This window comes from Rhinoraja longicauda, chromosome 23 (genome assembly GCF_053455715.1).
Source record: "Rhinoraja longicauda isolate Sanriku21f chromosome 23, sRhiLon1.1, whole genome shotgun sequence".
Lineage (NCBI taxonomy): Eukaryota > Metazoa > Chordata > Chondrichthyes > Rajiformes > Arhynchobatidae > Rhinoraja > Rhinoraja longicauda.
This window is the reverse complement of record NC_135975.1, coordinates 36,477,214-36,501,351: the sequence shown is the minus strand read 5'-3', so window position 1 is coordinate 36,501,351 and position 24,138 is coordinate 36,477,214. Positions and strand designations below refer to the sequence as shown.

At 48.6% G+C, this 24,138-nt stretch overlaps 1 protein-coding gene across 1 annotated transcript in view; it reads right to left on the bottom strand.

Annotated features, from left to right (window-relative positions):
• The window catches only part of LOC144605046 (dynein axonemal heavy chain 3-like), a 345,711-nt gene that overhangs the window by 304,308 nt on the left and 17,265 nt on the right, over window positions 1-24,138 (bottom strand). Inside the window, exons 3-5 of the mRNA XM_078420087.1 lie at window positions 18,001-18,080; window positions 13,194-13,308; window positions 8,379-8,872 (exon numbers count right to left, since the gene is read on the bottom strand). Coding sequence (XP_078276213.1) covers window positions 8,379-8,872; window positions 13,194-13,308; window positions 18,001-18,080 — 689 coding nt within the window. The remainder of the gene's footprint in view (window positions 1-8,378; window positions 8,873-13,193; window positions 13,309-18,000; window positions 18,081-24,138) is intronic.

The window sequence follows — 24,138 nt, the reverse complement described above, 5'->3', positions numbered from 1 at the left end:
CTTATCAGTCTGGTGAATGTGTGTGAGTATGCCTAGGGTACATGTGCAATACAGAAGGCCCACACTGGCACCAGCGTGTACTGACAACCTCAGCTTGTTTCTATCTACAGGCTGAAGCCGTAATATCTTACAATAATCAGTTGATTTTAGACACCAGATGCTGGAGTAACTCAGCATCTCTGGAGAAAAGGAATGGGTGACGTTTCTGGTCGAGACCTTTCATCAGATTGAGCTCAGTCCCTCAGTCTGAAGGAGGGTCCCGATCGGAAACGTCACCTCTTCCTTTTCTCCAGAGATGCTGCTTGTCCCAATGAGTTACTCCGCCATTTTTTAGTTTAGAGATACAGCGCGGAAACAGGCCCTTCAGCCCACTGAGTCCGCGCCGACCAGCGATCCCCGCACACTGACACTATCCTACACACACTAGGGACAATTTTGCATTTACACCAAGCCAATTAACCTACAAACCTGTATGTCTTTGGAGTGTGGGAGAGTAAACTGAAGATCTTGGAGAAAACCCACGCAAGTCACGGGGAGAACGTACAAGCTCCATACAGACAGCACCCGTAGTCAGGATTGAACCTGGGTCTCTAGCGCTGTAAGGCAGCAACTCTACCACTGCACTGCCTTATCTACCCTGTGTATCTTCGGGGTAAACCAGCATCTGCAGTTCCTTCCTACACAATAGTTGATGTTTGTTCATTTCCCCAGTTCAGAAGTCAAGGTACCTGGTACTTTAGGGGCCTGTAGATCATTCCTGCCAATGCCCTTTTCCCCCTGCTATTCCTCAATTCTACCCTAACGGAGTCCACATCACAAACCACTGCACTTTCTAACAACTCACCATTGCACTGTTTCGTTCTTTGATAGCCAAGCTGGCCAACTCACTTTCCTTTACGAGTAAACAAACTGCTAGAAGAACTGAAGACTCAAAAACGTAAAAATATTTGACACAGAAACATAGCAACATAGAAATAGGTGCAGGGGAAGGCCATTCGGCCCTTCGAGCTAACACTGCCATTCAATATGATCATGGGTGATCATCCAGAATCAGTACCCCGTTCCTGCTTTCTCCCCATATCCCTTGATTCCTTTACCCCGAAGAGCTAAATCTACCTCTCTCTTGACATAAGCACTTGGAATGGAGCAACGCTATTTTTACTAGTTGCAAGTTTATGAGAGTATTTGAAGGGACTTGGGCAACAGAGTATGACCTGCAAGAGCTGCTGCCTTCCTGCCTGCTTTCCATTTGGCCTCTGGAATATTAAATCTCTGTAATGTTGAGCTGGCTGGTCTGGTCAGCCTGTTACCACGTCTCAGTTATACCTGCTCAATCAAACTGAATGATTTCTGTTAGTGTTGCCAACCCATGTATCTCGTTGCCAATGCCTGTGTGCATTCAGACCAAGGGCCTTGGCATTGGAATGTTCTCAATTGATTCTTAACTCCAGCTCCATTCTCTATCACATACTTTTGTTTGTATTTTCTGTCACACTTTGGTTCTCATCACGCTCTCATTAGGGGCGGTCACGGTGGCGCAGCGGTAGAGTCGCTGCCTTACAGCGCGTGCAGCGCCGAGGATCCGGGTTCGATCCTGACTACGGGCGCCGTCTGTACGGAGTTTGTACGTTCTCCCCGTGACCTGCGTGGGTTTTCTCCGAGATCTTCAGTTTCCTCCCACACTCCAAAGACGTACAGGTTTGTAGGTTAATTGGCTTGGTATAAAAAATGTAAATTGTCCTTAGTGGCATAGTGTGAGTGTGTGGGGATCGCTGGTCGGCACAGACGGTGGGATGAAGGGCCTGTTTCCACATTGTATCTCTAAACTAAACTAAACTAAACCTTCACTACCCCAGGCGTGCCTGTTTTCTCATCTCTTTTCGATTTATTCAACTCCTCATTGGTTTAGTTTATTGTCACGTGTACCGAGGTACAGTGAAAAGCTCATTGCATGCTGACCAGAAAGACGATACATGATTACAATCGAGCTGTCCACAGTGTACAGATATGTGACAAAGGGAATAATGTGAATAATGTTTAGTGCAGGATAAAGTCCAGTAAAGTCCGATCAAAGATATTCCGAGGGTCTCCAATGAGGTGGACACTAGTGTGTGGGACTGAGAGTCGGGGGAGAGGGAAATACGGGTTGTGGTGTAAGGTGTGAAAACGAGACATCAAAGGGGATGGCGATCAAGGAAGATGTAGAATAGATCATTGTTCTGAGGTGACAACGAGGCACACAATGCAAAATATAATCAGGAGGACAGTCAGACTGGTGGGAGAACGAGGAAGGGGAAGGATGGAGAGAGAGGGAAAGCAAAGGTTTAGTTTAGTTTAGAGATACAGCGCAGAAACAGGCCCTTCGGCCCACTGGGTCCGCGCCATTACCACTATCCTATACCCACTAGGGACAATTTTTACATTTACCCAGCCAATTAACCTACAAACCTGTACGTCTTTGGAGTGTGGGAGGAAACAGAAGATCTCGGAGAAAACCCACGCAGGTGACGGGGAGAACGTACAAACTTTGTACAGACAGCACCCGTAGTTGGGATCGATACCGCGTCTCCAGTGCTGCATTCGCTGTAAGGCAGCAACTCTACCGCTGCGCCACCATGCTGCCCAGTTGAAGTAGCTGAGGACTGATCTAGTTGTTGAGAGAGCAGTTCTGAGCTAGTCTCTACCTCATTGGAGACCCTCAGTCTATCTTTGATCGGACTTGACTGGACGTTATCTTGCACTAAAGATTATTCATGTTATTCCCATTGACTAGAACAATAGACAATAGACAACAGACAATAGGTGCAGGAGGAGGCCATTCAGCCCCTCGAACCCGCACCACCATTTAATGTGATCATGGCTGATCATTCTCAATCAATACCCCGTTCCTGCCTTCTCCCCATACCCCCTAACTCCGCTATCCTCTATCTAGCTCTCTCTTGAATGCATTCAGAGAATTGGCCTCAACTGCTTTCTGAGGCAGAGAATTCCACAGATTCACAACTCTCTGACTGAAAAAGTTTTTCCTCATCCCCGTTCTAAATGGCCTACCCCTTATTCTTAAACTGTGGCCCCTTGTTCTGGACTCCCCCAACATTGGGAACATGTTTCCTGCCTCTAACGTGTCCAACCCCTTAATAATCTTAATTGTTTCGATAAGACCCCCTCTCATAGGAACACTTCCCTATTTCCCCCACCCTTCCCATTGAGTTGAAGCCCAGTCTCCAATTGTCTTCATGTGATTCCCTGGGTGGTAGTGGTGCCAGCAGATGGATGATTGCAGGCTGAGCTGACCCCTCCTTCTCCGGGCCAGCTTCATGCTGAGGCCTGGGACCCTGCTCCTCCCACTTGCTGGATTAATAATCCAGACATCATCATCCTTGTGGCTCTGCTTGTCAACATTGTCCAAAGCTGCTCATCACCACTCAGTAAATCCTCGTTCCTGGTCTACCTATTATACGAGTGCTGGCAGGGACTAAGATCATTGGATCTCCCCCCGTCCTCTCCCATGCCAAGGTTTTCTCCTGCTCAGGAGTCACAGAGTGGAAACTAGCCCATCAGCCCAACTTGCTCACACCGACGAACATATCCCAGCTACACTCTTCCCACCTGCATGCGCTTGGCCCTTACCCCGCTAAACCTGTCCTGTCCATGTGTCTGTCTAACTTTATTAAGCACATCACCCTCGGTGTGAAACATTTGCCCCTCAGAGTCCTATTAAATCTATCCCCCCTTCACCATGAACCTATGTCCTCTGGTCCTCGATTCCCCTTCATGGTCAAGAGATTCTGTGCATCTACCCGGTCTATTCCTCTCATGATTTTGTACACCACTATAAGATCTCCCCTATCATTCCTGCGAACCAGGGAATAGACTACTAGCCCTATAGTTAAGACCCGTGAGTCCTGGCAACATCCTAGTAAATCTTCCCTGAACTTTTTCCAGCTTGACAACATCTTTCCTATAACAAAGTACCCAGAACTGAACACAATATTCCAAATGCAGCCTCACCAACATTTTGTACAACTGCAACATGACCTCCCAACGTCTATACTCAACACTCAGATTGATGTAGGCTAATGTGCCAAAGCTTTTTCGACCACCCTATCTACCTTCAATGAACTATGTACAGTACCTGCACACCTAGATCCCTCTACTCAAGAAGTCCTGAACCCTGGCGCTGGGCAGACAAAACAGCAATTGGGACATTGCCTTTGCTCCAGAGACGTGTTTGTTCACATAACTATGCAACAATGGCTTGTTTCCTTTATCATCGTTACTTTTTTGCATATCTCTCATTCATTTGTTCTATATTTCGTTTCCCTTTCCCCTGACTCTCAGTCTCAACACGAAACATCACCTATTTCTTCTCTCCAGATAGGAGCAGAATTAGGCCATTCGGCCTATCAAGTCTACACCACCATTCAATCATGGTTGTTCTATCTCTCCCGCCTAACCCCATTCTCCTGCCTTCTGCCCATAATCCCTCACACCCGTACTGATCAAGATGCTATCTGACCCACTGAGACACCTGTACTGATCAAGATGCTACCTGACCCACTGAGACACCTGTACTGATCAAGATGCTATCTGACCCACTGAGACACCTGTACTGATCAAGATGCTACCTGACCCACTGAGACACCTGTACTGATCAAGATGCTACCTGACCCACTGAGACACCTGTACTGATCAAGATGCTACCTGACCCACTGAGACACCTGTACTGATCAAGATGCTACCTGACCCACTGAGACACCTGTACTGATCAAGATGCTACCTGACCCACTGAGACACCTGTACTGATCAAGATGCTACCTGACCCACTGAGACACCTGTACTGATCAAGATGCTACCTGACCCACTGAGACACCTGTACTGATCAAGATGCTACCTGACCCACTGAGACACCTGTACTGATCAAGATGCTACCTGACCCACTGAGCTGCTCCACGTTTTTTTGCCGTCCACCATCACTGGTACATTTCTCTTTTCTTGCCCTATCCCCCCCTCCTCTGCAATCCTTTGCATAGGCTCTGATGTCCCTGCACCTGAACAAGGCTCCACGTACAGAGGTAGGGATGCCAACTGTCCCTTATTAGCCAGGACATCCCGTATTTTGGGCTAAATTGGTTTGTCCTGTACGAGACCGCCCTTGTCCCATATTAGTCCCTGACGGTGCTGTAGACCCGGACACTGTAGGCCCGGACACAGTAGGCCCAGACATTGTAGGCCCGGACATTGTAGGCCCGGACACTGTAGGCTTGGACACTGTAGCCCGGGGGCCGCTGTAGTCCCAGACAGTGTAGGCTACACGGAGGTTGCATAGCAACCCGACTGCCAGCCTGGGCGGCCGCCATTGGTGGAGTGGGAGCACGCGGCCGCTGGCTGGGTGAGTCACCTGGGGCGCGGGGCGGTGACATCACCTTGTCCCTTATTTGGGAGTGAGGAAGTTGGCAACCCTATTTAGGAGTTAGATTCAGCCCCACCTACACTTGGCAAGTCTTGTGGTTTACTGCCGTTGGGAATTGCTCATTTATAATAATGTCACAGAGCATAGTGTGGCTGGATAATTCACAAAATGCTGGAGTAACTCAGCAGGTCAGGCAGCATCTCGGGAGAGAAGGAATGGGTGACGTTTTGGGTCAAGACCCTTCTTCAGACTGATGTCGGGGGGCGGGACAAAGGAAGGATATAGGTGGAGACAGGAAGATAGAGGGAAATCTGGGAAGGAGGAGGGGGAGGGAGGGACAGAGGAACTATCTAAAGTTGGAGAAGTCGATGTTCATACCGCTGGGCTGCAAACTGCCCAGGCGAAATATGGGCTGAATGAGGCCATTCAGCCCATCAAGTCTACTCCACCATTCAATCATGGCTGATCTATCTCTCCCTCCTAACCCCACTGCCTTCTCCCCATTACCCCTGACACCCGTCCTAATCAAGAGTCAGTTAACGTCAGTTAATTAATTTCATGACACATTTATCAACTTGCCAGCGTTATCAACAATATAATTTGCCAAATTCTGCACAGAGGGTGATGTTATGGGGAATGAGGTGTCAGAGGAGGTAGGCATGATAGGTTTAATAAACTGCCCAGGCGAAATATGAGGTATTGTTCCTCCAATTTCCGGTGGGCCTCACTATGGCACTGGAGGAGGCCCATGACAGAAATATCAGACTGGGATTGGGAGGGGGAGTTGAAGTGCTCGGCTACCGGGAGATCAGTTTGGTCAATGCGGACTGAGCGCTGGTGTTCAGCGAAGCGATCGCCGAGCCAGCGCTTGGTTTCGCCGAAGTAAATAAGTTGACATCTAGAGCAGCGGATGCAATAGATGAGGTGGAGGAGGTGCAGGTGAACCTTTGTCTCACCTGGAAAGACTGTTTGGGTCCTTGGATGGAGTTGAGGGGGGAGGTAAAGGGACAGGTGTTGCATCTCCTGCGGTTGCAGGGGAAAGTGCCCGGGGATGGGGTGGTTTGGGTAGGAAGGGACGAGTGGACCAGGGAGTTACGGAGGGAACGGTCTCTGCGGAACGCAGAGAGGGGAGGGGATGGGAAGATATGGCCAGTGGTGGGGTCCCGTTGTAGGTGACGGAAATGTTGGTGGATGATATGTTGGATCCGCTGGCTGGTGGGATGGAAGGTGAGAACGAGGGGGATTCTGTCCTTGTTGCGAGTGGGGGGAGGGGGAGCAAGAGCGGAGCTGCGGGATGTAGAAGAGACCCTAGTGAGAGCCTCATCTATAATGGAGGAGGGGAAGCCCCATTTCCTGAAGAACGAGGACATCTCAGAAGCCCTCGTGTGAAACACCTCATCCCGGGCGCAGATGCGGCGTAGGCGAAACCAAGCGCAGGCTCGGCGATCTCTTCGTTGAACACCTGTGCTCGGTCCGCATTGACCAACCTGATCTCCCGGTGGCAGAGCACTTCAACTCCCCCTCCCATTCCCAGTCTCGACCCGAAACGTCACCCATTCCTTCTCTCCCGAGATGCTGCCTGACCTGCTGAGTTACTCCAGCATTTTGTGAATAAATCGATTTGTACCAGCATCTGCAGTTATTTTCTTATACTACATAGTGTGGCTGGTGCCTGGAATCTCCCTGGTATCACATTCACCAGTACAGGATACCCACAGGTATCAGGCGTTCAGCAAACCCATCAAGCTACTCTTTCATGGTTTTACCCTTCAATACTTTCTTTAATAATTTTAGGCTAATAACGGCTGTGGAGGCCAAGTCAATGGATATTTTTAAGGCGGAGATTGACAGCATTTTGACCAGTACGGGTGGGTCATGGGGGGAAGACAGGAGAATGGGGTTGAGAGGGAAAGATAGATCAGCCATGATTGAATGGACGAGTAGACTTGATGGGCCGAATGTCCTCATTTTGCCCCTAGAGCACGGTGGCGCAGTGGTAGAGTTGCTGCCTGACAGCGCCAGAGACCCCGGATCGATCCGGACTACGGGTGCTGTCTGTACAGAGTTTGTACGTTCTCCCCATGACCTGCGTGGGTTTTCTTTGGATGCTCCGGTTTCCTCCCACACTCCAAAGACGTTCAGGTTTGTAGGCTAATTGGCTTGGTATAAATGTAAATGTAAATTGTCCCTAGTGTGTGTCGGGTAGTGTTAGTGTGCGGGGATCGCTGGTCTCGGTGGGCCAAATGGCTTGTATCCATGCTGTATCTCTGAAAACATAAAACCTTAAAACCAATGGTAGATACAAAAAGCTGGAGAAACTCAGCGGGTCAGGCAGGAATGGGTGGCGTTTCAGGTCGAGACCCTTCTTCAGTCTGAAGAAACCTCACCCATTCCTTCTCTCCCGAGACGCTGAGTTACTCCAGCATTTTGTGTCTACCTTCAATTTAAACCAGCATCTGCAGTTTTTTTCCTAAACCTTAAAACCAATCATGGGTTCATCTTGAGCCATCCAAAGCAGACATGAAGATGGCCAACTCACCTGTGCTAGTGTGGTGCCAGTCAGATGGCCAACTCACCTGTGCTAGTGTGGTGCCAGTCAGATGGCCAACTCACTGGTGCCAGTCAGATGGCCAACTCACCTGTGCTGGTGTGGTGCCAGTCAGATGGCCAACTCACTGGTGCCAGTCAGATGGCCAACTCACCTGTGCTAGTGTGGTGCCAGTCAGATGGCCAACTCACTGGTGCCAGTCAGATGGCCAACTCACCTGTGCTGGTGTGGTGCCAGTCAGATGGCCAACTCACTGGTGCCAGTCAGATGGCCAACTCACCTGTGCTAGTGTGGTGCCAGTCAGATGGCCAACTCACTGGTGCCAGTCAGATGGCCAACTCACCTGTGCTGGTGTGGTGCCAGTCAGATGGCCAACTCACCCATGCTAGTGTAGTGCCAGTCAGATGGCCAACTCACCCATGCTAGTGTAGTGCCAGTCAGATGCCACACTGCTGCACGAGTTGCCCCTCGCCACTGGCTGGTGAAGATGGGGTTCTTGTGGGTGACGGTCGCTGGGTGAGATGTCACGTCTCCTTCCAGCCGTTCCCTCCACTTGCTTTCCTTGCCCGGGCAGGCTCTCCCGACCATCGGCAAATCCATCCACCTGACTCTGGTCTCCTCCCTCCACCTGCTCCTCCTCCGCCTCCCGGGGAACCTTTGCCCCCTTCATGCGGCTCACGACATGACCGGGCTGGGCAGAGCGGGCGTGGGCACCGCCCGCCGTGGACGGTCGCCCCTGGATGGGAGGTACAGGGGCAGGAGCACTCAGCTCTGGGTCAAAGCTGGCCATCCTTGGCAGGGGGGCTCCGTTTGCAGGGGAGAACTCAGTTCCTTGAGTTGCCAGATGTGAACAAAACTCCTCATAATCTCTTCGATGGCACGCTCCATGAAGCAGCCTCTGCCGGCCGACTCTGCAAGAAAGTGGACAGCCACAGGTATAACATCGGCCCGGCTCCTTCACCATCCTTGTATGGACAAGATTACCTTCTGGATAATGAAATTGTTGTGTCTAATACGTCTGCTCTGATTTGCATACATTACAGTGGACCATCTGTTGAGATTATACATGCACCTGCTCCCATTTGTCTTACTTTAGTTTAGAGATACAGTGAGTCGGTGCCGACCAGCGGTCCCCACACACTAACACTATCCCACACTCACCAGGGACAATTTACAATTATTACCAATATGAAGCCAATCAACCTACAGACCTGCACGTCTTTGGAGTGTGGGAAGAAACCGGAGCACCCGGAGAAAACCCACGCAGGTCACGGGGAGAACGTGCAAACTCCATACAGACAGCACCCGTAGTCAGGATGGAACCCAGGTCTCTGGCGCTGTGAGGCAGCAACTCTACCACTGCGCCACCGTGCCACCCCTGCTTTCTTTGTAACTTGACCACAATACCATCTCTACTCCTTGCTATTAGTATTCTTTCTAGTGAGAATAAACACAGAGTATACAAGCTCTCCTTGCACCGAGCCCTTCATTCCAGGCAACATCTTGGTGAACTTGTCAACTTCTCTACATCGGCGAGACCAAGCGCAGGCTAGGCGATCGTTTCACTGAACACCTTCGCTCAGTCCATCTCAACCAACCTGATCTCCCGGTGGCTCAGCACACAACTCCTTCTCCCATTCCCAATCTGACCTTTCTGTCCTGGGCTTCCTCTATTGTCAGAGTGAGGTCCAGTGCAAATTGGAGAAACAACACCTCATATTTCGCTTGGGTAGTTTCCACCCCAGTGTATGAACATTGACTCCTCTAACTTCAGATAGCCCTTGCTTTCCCTCTCTATCCCCTCCCCCTTCCCAGTTCTCCCACTCGTGTTCCTGTCTCCGACTACATTCTATCTTTGTCCCGCACCCTCTCCTGACATCAGTATGAAGAAGGGTCTCGACCCGAAACGTCACCCATTCCTTCTCTCCACAGATGCTGCCTGACCCGCTGAGTTACTCCAGCATTTTGTGTCCATCTTTAATATCTTTGTGAATCTCTGCTGTTCTCTTTCAATAGCCACCTAGAATATAAATCATCTTTAAGGGAATAAGGAGAGGGCATTGGCTGCATCTACAGGAAGATGGAGACACAACAGACTGTGTCTCTTGGAATTAGAGTGAAAAACAGGTTACTGGAGGAACTCAGTGGGTCGAGCAGCACCGGGGGGGGGGAGGTCAAGGGTGAGGGGGAGGGGAGGAGAAGGGTGGGGGGGAGGAGAAGGGTGGGGGGGAGGAATTCGGGCAACACCCTGCACCAAGACTGAGAGTGGAGAGAGAAGACAGTCAGTATAAAGAAGAGAGAGGGGTGGAGAGGCTGGGACCAGCAGGTGATAGATAGACCGAGGAGAGGTAATGGATGATGGCCAAAGAGTCAAGTGGCGGAGTACAGGATTTCAGTACAGGAGTAAAGAAGTCCTTCTGCAGTTGTACAGGGCCCTGGTGAGACCGCACCTGGAGTACTGTGTACAGTTTTGGTCTCCATATTTGAGGAAGGACATCCTTGTAATTGAGGCAGTGCTACATAAGTTCACAAGGTTCATCCCTGGGATGGCGGGACTATCATATGAGGAACGATTGAAAAGACCAGGCTTGTATTCACTGGAGTTTAGAAGGATGAGAGGGGATCTTATAGAAACATATACAATTATAATAGGACTGGACAAGCTAGATGCAGGAAAAATGTTCCCAATGTTGGGGGAGTCCAGAACCAGGGGCCACAGTCTAAAAATAATGGGGAGGCCATTTAAAACTGAGGTGAGAAGAAACTTTTTCACCCAGAGAGTTGTGAATTTGTGGAATTCTCTGCCACAGAGGGCAGTAGAGGCCAATTCACTGGGTGAATTTAAAAGAGTGTTAGATAGAGCTCTAGGAGCTAGCGGAATCAAGGGATATGGGGAGAAGGGAGGCACGGGTTACTGATTGTGGATGATCAGCCATGATCACAATGAATGGTGGTGTTGGCTCAAAGGGCCGAATGGCCTCCTCCTGCACCTATTTTCTATGTTTCTATGTTTCTATGGGAGGGGAAGACTTGTGTGGGGGGGGAACTGCAGATGCGGGTTTACACCGAAGATAAGACACAAAATACTGGAGTAACTCAGAGGGTTAGGCAGCATCTCTAGAGTAAAGGAATAAGTGACGTTTTGGGTCGAGAAGAGGTGGGATTGGGAGACAGAGGCAGGTGAGTGGAGAGGACGGAGACAAGGCAATAAAAAGGTGGAGCCAGATGGTGGAGAGGAGGATGAAGGTGGAGACAGCGGAGAGGAGGATGAAGGTGGAGACAGTTGCTGGAAGGTGACAGGCTGGATAGCAAAGGTCACCAGTGCTGGAAACCCATCTGTAAGGAAGGTGGAAATGACCAAAAGGCCACAACATGCTGGAGTAGCTGGGTAGCCCAGCCGTAGAGCTGCTGTCTTACTGTGCCAGGCACCCGGGCTCCAAGAGGGTCTTGAGCTGAAAGGTCACCTGCCCATGTTCTCCAGAGATGCTGCCTGACCTGCTGAGTTGAGGTTTTTGAGTTTAGTTCAGAGTTACATCGCTGAGTCCGTGCCGACCAGCAACCCCCGACACCAGCACTAACCCACACACACGACACACAATTTACAATCTTCCCTGAAGCCAATTAACCTACAAACCTGTACCGGAACCAGAGAAAACACACGCAGGTCACGGGGAGAACGTACAAACTCCGTGCAGACAGCACCCGTAGTCAGGATGGAACCCGGGTCTCTGGCGCTGTGAGGCAGCAACTCTACTGCTGCACCACCGTGCCCATTATAAGGTTTCTTTTCCAAATGCAAATAACTGCATGAATTTTCAAATTCATAATGTCGGTATGTGAACGGTGGTCGGACTGACACGCAAAGTGTATGCGTTAATTGCTAGTGTATTCACGCCTGCATCAATTCATGAGGTGCAATACATTTTCTTTACCAGTTGTCGACTTTCATCACATCATTGATGAATTCCAGTTAGCTCCACTATCTCACTGTTTGTCCTTTAAGATGCTGATAGAAGTGAGCCTCGTTCAATCATGACCTCCCACGCACCATCCTAACGCTATTAGTTAGCTAGAGATACAGCGCGGAAACAGGCCCTTCCCCACCGAGTCCGCGCCGACCAATGATCCCTGCACTTTAACACTATCCTACACACACTAGAGACAATTTACCATTATACCAAGCCAATTAACCTACAAACCTGTACGTCTTTGGAGCATGGGGGGAAACTAGAGCTCCCGGAGAAAACCCACGCAGGTCACGGGGAGAACGTGCAAACTCCGTACAGACAGCACCCATAGACAGGATCGCACCCGGGTCTCTGGCGTTGTAAGGCAGCAACTCTACTGCTGCGCCACCGTGCTGCCACTTTGAGTAGTCTCGAGACCCCAGCTGCAAACTGCACAAGAGAAATGTCACTTTCCGGCACGGTGGCGCAGCGGTAGATTTGCTGCCTGACAGCGCTTACAGCGCCATATGCCCAGGTTCGATCCCCACTACGGGTGCTGTCAGTACGAACTTTGTATGTTCTCCTAGTGACCTGCGTGGGTTCTCTGAGATCTTAGGTTTCCTCCCACACTGCAAGTGCTGGAGTAACTCAGCGGGTCAGGCAGCCTCTCTGGATAGAAGGAATGGGTGACATTTTGGGCCGAGACCCTTCTTTAGACTGAGAGTCAGGGGAGAGGGAAATAAGAGATATGGAAAGGTAAGTGTGGAAACGAGAGATCATAGGGGAGGGAGTCCAAGGAAATTGTTGACTGGATCATTGTTAGCTAGGAGAAGGTGACAACGAGGCACACAAAGTAAAATTTAAACAGGAGGACGGTCAAACTAGTCGGAGAACTGTGATGGGGGAGGGGTGGAGAGAGGGGGAAAGAAAGGGTTATGAAGTTAGACAAGTCAGTGTTCATACCGCTGGGGTGTAAGCTGCCCAAGCAAAATATGAGGTGCTGTTCCCCCAATTTGCATTGGGCCTCACTCTGACAGTGGAGGAGGCCCAGGACAGTAAGGTCAGATTGGGAATGGGAGGGGGAGTTAAAGTGCTGAGCCACCAGAAGATCAGGTAGGTTTAGGCGGACTGAGCGGAGGTGTTCAGTGAAAGGAGCACTGAGCCTGTGCTTGGTCTCACCGATACATCATGGCGAGTCCACACCTGGAACAGCTAATTACATAAGCCTTTCTACAATGAATAACACTTTTTCTCTTGAGATGATTATGTCACGAGTGAGCATTACCTCCTGCTTTGCAACAACCTGGAGCTCCTGGTCTTGAGAACGTTTGATCCATGTGGAAGCTGCCTGGGCGAGGTTGATGGTCCATGATCACCACTCCACTGTTGGTCTCGTGGTTCTGTGTCGGAATATTATACATGTAAAAATTCTGCACAATTACGATCGAATCAGCTGCTTAATAAGTTACTAAACTGCCTGCTTTATTTGGAGCAAGAATCGAAGGGTTGGAGTTGCCCAGAGTCAGTCACCTAGAGTGAAAACAGGCCATTCTGCCCCACATGCCTCCCAAGATGCCTTGTCCACATTCTCAACCCCTCTTATAAAGTCATAGGCCGGTCACGGTGGTGCAGCGGTAGAGTTGCCGCCTTACAGCGAATGCAGCGCCAGAGACCCGGGTTCCATCCCAACTACGGGTGTCATCTGTACGGAGTTTGTACGTTCTCCCCGTGACCTGCGTGGGCTTTCTCCGAGATCTTCGAATTCCTCCCACACTTCAAGGACGTACAGGTTTGTAGGTTAATTGGCTTGGTAAATGTAAAGATGGGCCTCAGTGTGTGTAGGATAGTGTTAATGTGCAGGGATCACTGGTCGGCGATGACCAGGTGGGCCGAAGGGCCTGTTTCCGCGCTGTATCTCTAAACTAAACTAAACTTACAGCATGGAAACAGGCCCTTCGGACCAACTTGCCCACACCGGCCAACATGTCCCACCTACACCAGTCCCACTTATCTGCATTCGGCCCATATCACTCTAAAGCTTTCCTATCCATGTACCTGTCCAAATGTCTTTTAAATGTCGTTACAGTACCTTTGAAGGAATGTCAAGGATTGAAGCTAGTCTACAAACCTTCTTAATTCACAAAAGTTTAGTTTAGTACAGTTTAGTTTAGAGATACAGCATGGAAACAGGCCCTTCGGCCCACTGTCCGCACTGACCAGTGATCCCCGCACACTAACATTATCCTACACACTCGGGATAACTTACAATTTTACCAAAGCCAATTAGCCTACAAGTATGTACGTCTTGGGCTGTGGGAAGAAACCGGAGATCCCGGAGAAAATCCACGCAAGTCACGGGGAGAACGTACAAACTCCGTACAGACAGCACCCATAAGTCAGGATCAAATCCGAGTCTCTGGAGCTGTGAGGCAGCAACTCTACCGCTGCGCCACCGTGCCACTCACTTATCAAGCCCTCAATATCTCATGGCATCCAGGGTTCCCTGGAATTGGTTTCTTCACCTTTACTCTCTCAGGAACATGCAAGCTCTGAAATCTCACAACTTCACTTTTAAAATAAATGCAAATCTACCTGCAGGTTGTTCCCAATCTACATTCATCAGTCTCCTACACCACACAGACTGGACAGTACGAAGAGCAGAAAAGAGAGCTCAGCATACAGGCAGTACACAACATGGTAAATATACAAGCATATATATTTGCTCCAGGAGGAGCAGAATTAGGCCATTCGGCCCATCAAGTCTACTCCACCATTCAATCATGGCTGATCTATCTTTCCCTCTCAACCCCATTCTCCTGCCTTCTCCCCATAACATCAGAGACCCGTACTGATCAACAACCTATCTATCTCCACCTTAAAAATATTCATTGACATGGCCTCCACTGCCGTCTGTGGCAATGAAATCCACAGATTCACCACCCTACGACTAAAGAAATTCCTCCCTCATCTCCTTCCTAAAGTAACATCATTTTTTTCTGAGGCTGTGCCCTCTAGTCCTAGACTCTCCCACTAGTGGAAACATCCTCTCCACATCCACTCTATCCAGGCCTGTCACTGTTCAATCACACAGCAATACATATCATTCACGTCATGCACGTTATATTAATTATACGTATTGCACAAACAATACTCAACACTCGACCACACAGAGGCTGCAATTCATGGACATTACACAAAGTGATGGGCATACGTCACAAAGATTATATAACATCCCACACAATAGCAAGGCAGATTCAAACAGTACATAATCGCACAAATTAAACATTAAAGACTATGCAACTCAGAGGCATTACCGAAACAACATTCATAAAAGAGTTTACAACAGGACACAAACGATACACATCACACAAAACATGAAATGCATAGATTACTCACTAATATTAACTTTGTTCATAGGTTCATAAGTTCTAGGAGCAGAATTAGGCCATTCAGCCCATCAAGTCTACTCCGCCATTCAATTATGGCTGATCTATCTTTCCCTCTCAACCCCATTCTCCTGCCTTCTCCCCATAGCCTATGACACCTTTATTAATTAAGAATCTACCTATCTCCGCCTTAAAAATACCCATTGACTTGATCACCACAGCCTTCTGTGGCAATGAAATCCACAGATTCACCACCCACTGATTAAAGAAATTCCTCGTCATCTCCTTCCTAAAGGTATGCCCTTTTATTTAGGGGCAGCACGGTGGTGCAGCGGTAGAGTTGCTGCCTTACAGCGAATGCAGCGCCGGAGACTCAGGTTCGATCCTGACTACAGGCGCCGTCTGTACAGAGTTTGTACGTTCTCCCCGTGACCTGCGTGGGTTTTCTCCGAGATCTTCGGTTTCCTCCCACACTCCAAAGACGTACAGGTATGTAGGTTAATTGACTGGGTAAATGTAAAAATTGTCCCTAGTGTGTGTAGGATAGTGTTAGTGTGCGGGGATCGCTGGGCGGCGCGGACTCGGTGGGCCGAAGGGCCTGTTTCCGTGCTGTAGCTCTAAATATAAATCTAAATCTATTCTGAGGCTGTGGCCTCTGGTCCTAGCCTCTCCCACTAGTGGAAACATCCTCTCCACATCCACTGGTCTCTCTCAAAGCCTGGATTATTAAACACTCTTGTTGATTTTGCAGGTTTCGTCTACATAGTAGATACATAGAGGCTCTTGCCCAGAGTAGGGGTGTCGAGAACCAGAGGACATAGGTTTAAGGTGAGAGCGGAAAAGATTTAATAGGAACCTGTGGGGTAACTCTTTCACGCAACGGGTTGTAGGTGTAAGGAACAAGCTGCCGGAGGAGGTAGTTGAGGCAGGGACTATCGCAACGTTTAAAAACATTTAGACAGGTACATGGATAGGACAGGTTTAGAGCGAAATGGGCCAAATGCAGGCAAGCTTAATTTAGTTTCGATTAGAGATACAGCGTGGAAACAGGCCCTTCCACCCACCGAATCCGCACCGACCAGCGATCCCCGCACACTAACATTATCCTACACACACTAGGGATAATTTACACTTATACCAAGCCAATTAACAGACACACCTGTACAACTTTGGAGTGTGGGAGGAAACCGAAGATCTCGGAGAAAACCCACGCAGGTCACGGGGAGAACGTACAAACTCCGTACTGAAGTACAGACAGCACTTGTAGTCAGGATGGAACCAGGTCTCTGGCGCGGTAAGGCAGCGACTCTACCACTTCGCCCGTGCAGCGATTGGACTAGTATAGATGGGACATGTTGGCCGGTGTGGGCAAGCGAGGGCTTGTTTCCACGCTGGAAGACTCCATGACTCTGTGATTCCAATACAATTGACCAAAGGGCTCCCAATCCTCCAATGATGGTCTGATTAATACAGAACAGACACTCTGATGAAGAAAAGGAAGAGAGAGGGGGAATAACGAAAAGGACAGGGACCAAAAGATGCGTAGAAACACAAAGAAAAACACAAAAATCTGGTGGCTGAAATGGCAAAGGACGAGGGCTGAGTGGGGAAGGTGGACATGCACTTGTTTCCATCAACCTCTGTGGTTCACTACCGGAGAACAACTGGGATTAATAGCAAAATGATATCCAGAACATTTCAGCATCTTTGGGGGAAAATGCAGACTGTCGGCAATGGGAGGGAGAGAGAGAGAGGTCACAGGTAGACACAATGACTTGGATGAAGGGATTAAAAGTAACATTAGCAAATTCGCAGATGGTACAAAGCTGGGTGGTAGTGTGAGCTGTGAGGAAGATGCAGGTACAGCAGGCAGTGAAGAAAGCCAATGGAATGTTGGCCTTCATAACAAGAGGAGTTGAGTATAGGAGCAAAGAGGTCCTTCTGCAGTTGTACAGGGCCCTAGTGAGACCGCACCTGGAGTACTGTGTGCAGTTTTGGTCTCCAAATTTGAGGAAGGATATTCTTGCTATTGAGGGCGTGCAGCGTAGGTTTACTAGGTTAATTCCAGGAATGGCGGGACTGTCGTATGTTGAAAGACTGGAGCGGCTAGGCTTGTATACACTGGAGTTTAGAAGCATGAGAGAGGATCTTATCGAAACATATAAGATTATTAAGGGGTTGGACACGTTAGAGGCAGGAAACATGTTCCCAATGTTGGGGGAGTCCAGAACTAGGGGCCACAGTTTAAGAATAAGGGGTAGGCCATTTAGAACAGAGATGAGGAAAATCTTTTTCAGTCAGAGAGTTGTAAATCTGTGGAATTCTCTGCCTCAGAAGGCAGTGGAGGCCAAGTCTCTGAATGCATTCAAGAGAGAGCTAGATAGAGCTCTTAAGGATAGCGGAGTGAGGGGGTATGGGGAGAAGGCAGGAACGGGGTACTGATTGAGAATGATCAGCCATGATCACATTGAATGGTGGTGCTGACTCGAAGGGCCGAATGGCCTCCTCCTGCACCTATTGTGTATTGTCTAAAATGCTGGAGTAACTCAGCGGAACAGGCAGCATCTCGGGAGAGAAGGAATGGGTGACATTTCGGGACGAAACCCTTCGAGAGAGAGACCATGATTGAATGGCGGAGTAGACTTGACGGGCCGAGCGGCCTAATTCTGCTCCCATCACTTCTGCACGGTGGGAAGGGAATCTTACCAATGAAACTGAGGCGTTTGTAGATGTAAGATGTTGAAACATCTCTGGCTGCGGGACTATAGTTGTTCCCAATGGAATCACTGAAATACAAAAATCAAAGCGTTCATCACAGAGCAGTCTAAATGAGCTTCTTCATCGTAATTCCCGTTGACGACACCATGTACAGACAAACAGCTGAACGAAATATTCATAACAATAGTATGGGTGGGTGTACGAGGAGTCGGATTGGGGTCTGTTGGTCATGAAGTCGAAGATCCAGTTACAGAGATGAGTGCTGACTCCAAGTCAAGTTTAGTTTAGTTTAGAGATACAGCACAGTAACAGGCCCTTCAGCCCACTGGGTCCGTGCCGACCAGCGATCCCCGCACACTAGCACTATCCTACACACACTAGGGACAGGATTTTTCCTGTTTTTTCTTCATCTCCAGGACATCCTCCAGGTATTGAGATGGGTCAGGAATTTCCAGGAGTTCATTTTTCTAGAGTCTTTGCGACCACCCTTCAATCATGTCAATCATTGATTACTACGTGTGTCAGGGGTTTAGTTTAGAGATACAGCGTGGAAACAGGCCCTTTCAGCCCACCAGGTCCGCGCCGACTAGCGATCCCCTCACACTAACCCACTAGGGACAATTTTTACATTTACCAAGCCAATTAACCTACAAGCCTGTATGTCTTTGGAGCGTGGGAAGAAACCAAAGATCTCGGAGAAAACCCACGCAGGTCACGGGGAGAACGTACAAACTCCGTACAGACGGTCGTGATGGAACCCGGGTCTCCGGCGCTGCATTCGCTGTACAGCAGCAACTCTACCGCTGCGCCACTGTGACCTGGTTACGGGGAGAAGGCAGGAGAATGGGGTTGAGAGGGAGAGATAGATCAGCCATGACTGAGTGACGGAGTAGACTCGATGGGCCGAATGGCCTAATTCTGCTCCTCGAACTTATGACCTTATGAAGTTCTCTGCCCTCATAGTTACCTGTTGCCGTGACAGAGATTAGTCTGTTTGGGACATTGGTGCGATCAATGTGTCCTGTACAACCAGCTGAATGTAAAGAGGTTTGACACAGGCAGGTGCCTCTGGAGAAACAGGTGCGTGCCTGCAGGTAACACAGGGCAGCTAAACAAAAGGCAGAGCAAGGCAACAAACTAATGCGATTACAATCTTTCATTCATTCAGAGAGCAGAAACCTGAGACCTGTTGTTTCGAGCCTGCCCGGACAAGGTTTAATGAGAGGATTGAAAGCAAATATTTAGGGTGCAGAAGAAACGAATGCAAAATATTAATTGAGGTGAGGCAGTGGACCGAGACAAACGAGGGCCCAGAGCACACCGAGTCTGCGAGAGGTTTCCTTCAACAATGCAGGGGTAGCAAAACTATTTGGAAAGCCAAAGGTCCTGCATGAAACATGAAGACGAGGAACTGAGCGAGTGGTTGCCAAGAGACCGACAAAAGGGCAGCAACAATTCCCCGTCCGAACACGGCAGGCCTAACCTTGGCTGCCAGACCACCTTGTGAATCTTACACCAGCAAAGGTTAGCTGGGACTGCTGGACCCCAGTGACCATTGTGAACGTCAAGCCCGATGTGGCAACAACCCTGCTTTCAATGTGTTTCCATGGTAATGACACCCTCAGCCGACAGAGAGGGTTCCTGCTACTGAACTACTGGGCTTGATCCACTGGGATTTAGAATGGGTCGACTGGGCTTGTACTCACTGGGATTTAGAATGGGTCGACTGGGCTTGTATCCACTGGGATTTAGAATGGGTCGACTGGGCTTGTATCCACTGGGATTTAGAAGGACGAGAGGGGATCTTATAGGAATGTATACAATTGTTAAGGGATTGGACAGGCTAGATGCAGGAAAAATGTTCCCGATGTTGGGGGAGTCCAGAACCAGGGGTCATAGTTTAAGACTAAGGGGTAGGCCATTTAGGACTGAGATGAGGAAAATTGGCAGTGGAGGCCAATTCACTGGATGTATTCAAGAGAAAGTTAGATAGAGCTCTTAGAGCTAACCGAATCAAGGGATATGGGGAGAAAGCAGGGACGGGGTACTGATTTTGGATGATCAGCCATGATCATATTGAATGGGCCAAATGGCCTACTCCTGCACCTATTTTTTCACTGTTTCTAACTACAACTAATACCTAACTGTGTGGCTGAGAGTTCATAGATACATAGATACATTGACAATAGGTGCAGGAGTAGGCCATTCGGCCCTTCGAGCCAGCACCGCCATTCAATGTGATCATGGCTGATCATCTACAATCAGTACCCCGTTCCTGCCCTCTCCCCGTACCCCCTGACCCCGTTCGCCCTAAGACCTCTATCTGACTCTCTCTTGAATGCATCCAGTGAATTGGCCTCCACTGCCTTCTGACGCAGAGATTCCACAAATTCACATCTCTGTATGAAATTCTTTTTCCTCATCTTAGCTCTAAATGGCCTACCCCTTATTCTTAAACTGTGGTCCCGGTTCTGGACTCCCACAACATCAGGAACATGTTTCCTGCATCTAGCGTGTCCAATCCCTTAATAATCTTATATGTTTCAATAAGATCTCTTCTCATTCTTCTAAATTCAAGAGTATACAGGCCTAGTCGACCCAGTCTATCATCATATGACAGTCCCGCCATCCCGGGGATTAACCTTGTGAACCTACGCTGCGCTCCCTCAATGGCAAGAATGTCCTCCCTCAAATTAGTTCAACAGATAACATGGGCCCAGAAATCAAAAGCATCAATTAAACAACATTGTTTGCATCAGAGCCAATAGACAATAGGTGCAGGAGCAGGCCATTCAGCCCTTCGAGCCAGCACCGCCATTCACCGTGATCATGACTGATCATCCACAATCAGTACCCCGTTCCTGCCCTCTCCCCATATCCCTTGACTCCGCTATCTTTAAGAGTCAATTAACACGGTTTTTTTCTGCTCTCTTTTAGTTCAGTTGAGTTTATTGTCATGTATACCGAGCGAGGTACAGTGAAAAGCTTTTGTTGCGTGCGTGCTAACCAGTCAGCAGAAAGACAATACATGACAATACACTCCATCTGCAGTTTTCTTTTCATTTTCACTTGCTATACATAGAAACATAGAAAATAGGTGCAGGAGGAGGCCATTAGGCCCTTCGAGCCATTCATTGTGATCATGGCTGAACAATCACAATCAGTAACCCGTGCCTGCCTTCTCCCCATATCCCTTGATTCCACTAGCCCCTAGAGCTCTATCTAAAGGGCCTGTCCCACTTTAGGTGATTTTAAGGCGACTGCCGGTAACTAGGCTGTTGCCGACAGTTCGCCAGGGTGTCGCGGGCAAGATCGTGAGGACTCTTCCAAAAATCGTAGTGGATCTCGGCGCGTCGCTGAGAAATCATCCGGTCAGAAATTTCTCGGCGACAGCTGGCTTGTCGCCAGGTATCGTTGCTTATTGCGGGCGCTGTCGCAGGCTGTCCCCAGGTTTGCTAGGTTGTCACAGATGCATTTAGAAGCACATAATATTAAAATAAGTAAAGTCATTTCAAAATACCATAAAATGCATGTGTTTAACCAATCTATTTACCATCAGGACATTTGACAGGTAGATTGGAGGCGACAGTTTGACGGTCAGGTAAGCGTGGAAATTTGCTTTTGGCCTCAGCCATTACATTTAAAATAGGCTCCCAACCCAGATATGCAACTCAGAAACCAGATAAGCACCTCCCTTACATTTTCAAAGAATGCCCACACACTTTTCACAAAAATCCACTTAACCACTTTAAAAAAAAAAATTTTAATACAGCTATTAGTAAACTGGAAGTAAATCCAGTTTATTCCTTGTTACAGTGAAGCTTGGTTTTTAAGTAACCCATACAAGATGTTATAGTTCAAAACTCTCAAGTACTTCCCGACTTGTCAGTGATTTCAGCGAAAACCAGGACACCGGAGAAGTATTGATTAGCGTGGGAATTTTGCGATGTTTCAGAAGACGGTGTCATCTCGACCTGACTCGGCATTGTCGTGGTCATTGTCGTCGGGTAAAAGAAAATTTTGGCGATCTGCTACGACTTTGACAGTCGCCGGCAGTCGCCATAAAAATCGCCTAAGTGGGACAAGCCCTTAACTCTCTTTTAAATTCATCCAGTGGATTGGCTTCCACTGCCTTCTGTGGCAGAGAATTCCACAAATTCACAACTCTCTGGGTGAAAAAGCCTTTTCTCATCTCAGTTTTAAATGGCCTCCCCTTTATTCTTAGACTGTGGCCCCTGGTTCTGGACTCGATGGGCTGCAAGTTTTTAGGTGGCTCTGTTGGTGGTGTGATTTTGCAAAATTCCTCAGATTCTGAAAAGCTGCAAAGTAATGAAAACATAGAAAAAAGGTGCAGGAGTAAGCCATTCGGCCCTTCGAGCCAGCACCGCCATTCAATACGACCATGGCTGATCATCCAAAATCAGTACCCCGTTCCTGCTTTCTCCCCATATCCCTTGATTCCGTTAGACCTGAGAGCTCTATCTAATTGTCTCTCGAATACATCTATATCTAACTCTCTCTTGAATACATCCAGTGAATGCCTCTATTCAATAAAGGAGGGAGATAGTAGAACCCAGAAGCTGTACATCTGTTACTGGAATCCACACTCAGTTGTAGCTGGTACAGCTTTGCAGTGTACCTCAGTATAGGTGACAATAAGCTAAACTAAACTAAACTAAAGAAGACATATGTCCTTCATTGTCAGAGTGAGGCCGAATGCAAATTGGAGGAACAGCACCTCATACTTCGCTTGGCCAGCTTACACCCCAGCGGTATGAATATTGATTTCTCTAACTTCAAGTAACCCTTCCATCCCCTCTCTCTCCATCCCTCCCCCACCCTTGTTCTCCGACTAGTTTCATTGCCCTCCTGATTAAACTCCACTGCATCCCCTTTCATCTCTCGTTTTCACACCTTACCCTTCCACATCTCTATGTCTCCCTCTCCCTGGACTCTCAGTGTAAAGAAAGACCTTGACCCGAAACGTCACCCATTCCTTCTCTCGAGAGATGCTGCCTGTCCCGCAGAGTTACTCCAGCATTTTGTGTCTACCTTCGATTTAAACCAGCATCTGGAGTACCTTCCTACACAAGCACTATGGTTTGCTTGCTTTAATGGGTTAAGGCAGGTAGTCACGATACAACCTGGTTTGGTTAGGCCACATTTGGAGTGTTGTGATTCTGGTCACAGGATGTAGGGGCTTTGGAGAGGGTGCAGAGGAGGTTTACCGGAGTGCTGCCTGGGTTTGTGTGTACCAGCTACAAGGATGCTGGAGTAATTTGGCGGGTCAGGCAGCATCTCTGGAGAACGTGAACAGATTTCAGGTTCGTTTCGGGACAGGACCCTTCTTCAGACTCTGGGCTGGTTTCTCTGGAATGCTGGAGGTTGCGGGGAGAGCTGATAGAAGTGTATAAAATTATGAGAGGCATAGACAATCAGAACCTTTTTTTCCCAAGATGAAAAAAATCAAATACTAGTGGACATAGCTTTAAGGTGTGAGGAACAAAGTTTAAAGGAGAAGTGTGTGGCAAGTTTTGTTTTTTTTAATCCTTGGAACGCCCTGATTAGGTGGTGTCATAGAGCCATAGAGTGATGCAGCGTGAAGCCAAGCCCTTTGGCCCAACTTTCCCACACAGGCCAACATGTCCCAGCTACACTAATCCCACCTGCCCACATTTGACCCATATCCCACCAAACCTGTCTTATCCATGGTGGTCGAGGCAGATATGATATGGAGATGGTTATGATGAAGAGATTATTTGACAGGTATGTGGGTATGCAGGGGAATGTAAGGATATGGATGATATGTTGGTCTGGGTATCATGCACCGGCATTGTGGGTCGAAGGGCTTGTTCTTGTGCTGTCTTTTCTATGTGCTATGTATTGCAGATTGATAGTTCGTGTCGTTGCAGGGCAGAGAGCAAAGGCGTTAATTGAACAAGACAGAGATAGTTTGAGATCTCAGAGGAACATTTAGTCAAGCATAACACAAGCTGGTAGTCTTCAGACAATGTCACAATAGGGAAATCATGCTTGACAAATAGACTGAAATACTCTGGGGATGTGATGAGCAGGACAGATAGAAAGAAGTTGGGAGACGTCTTGCATTTTCAAAAGGCATCGATC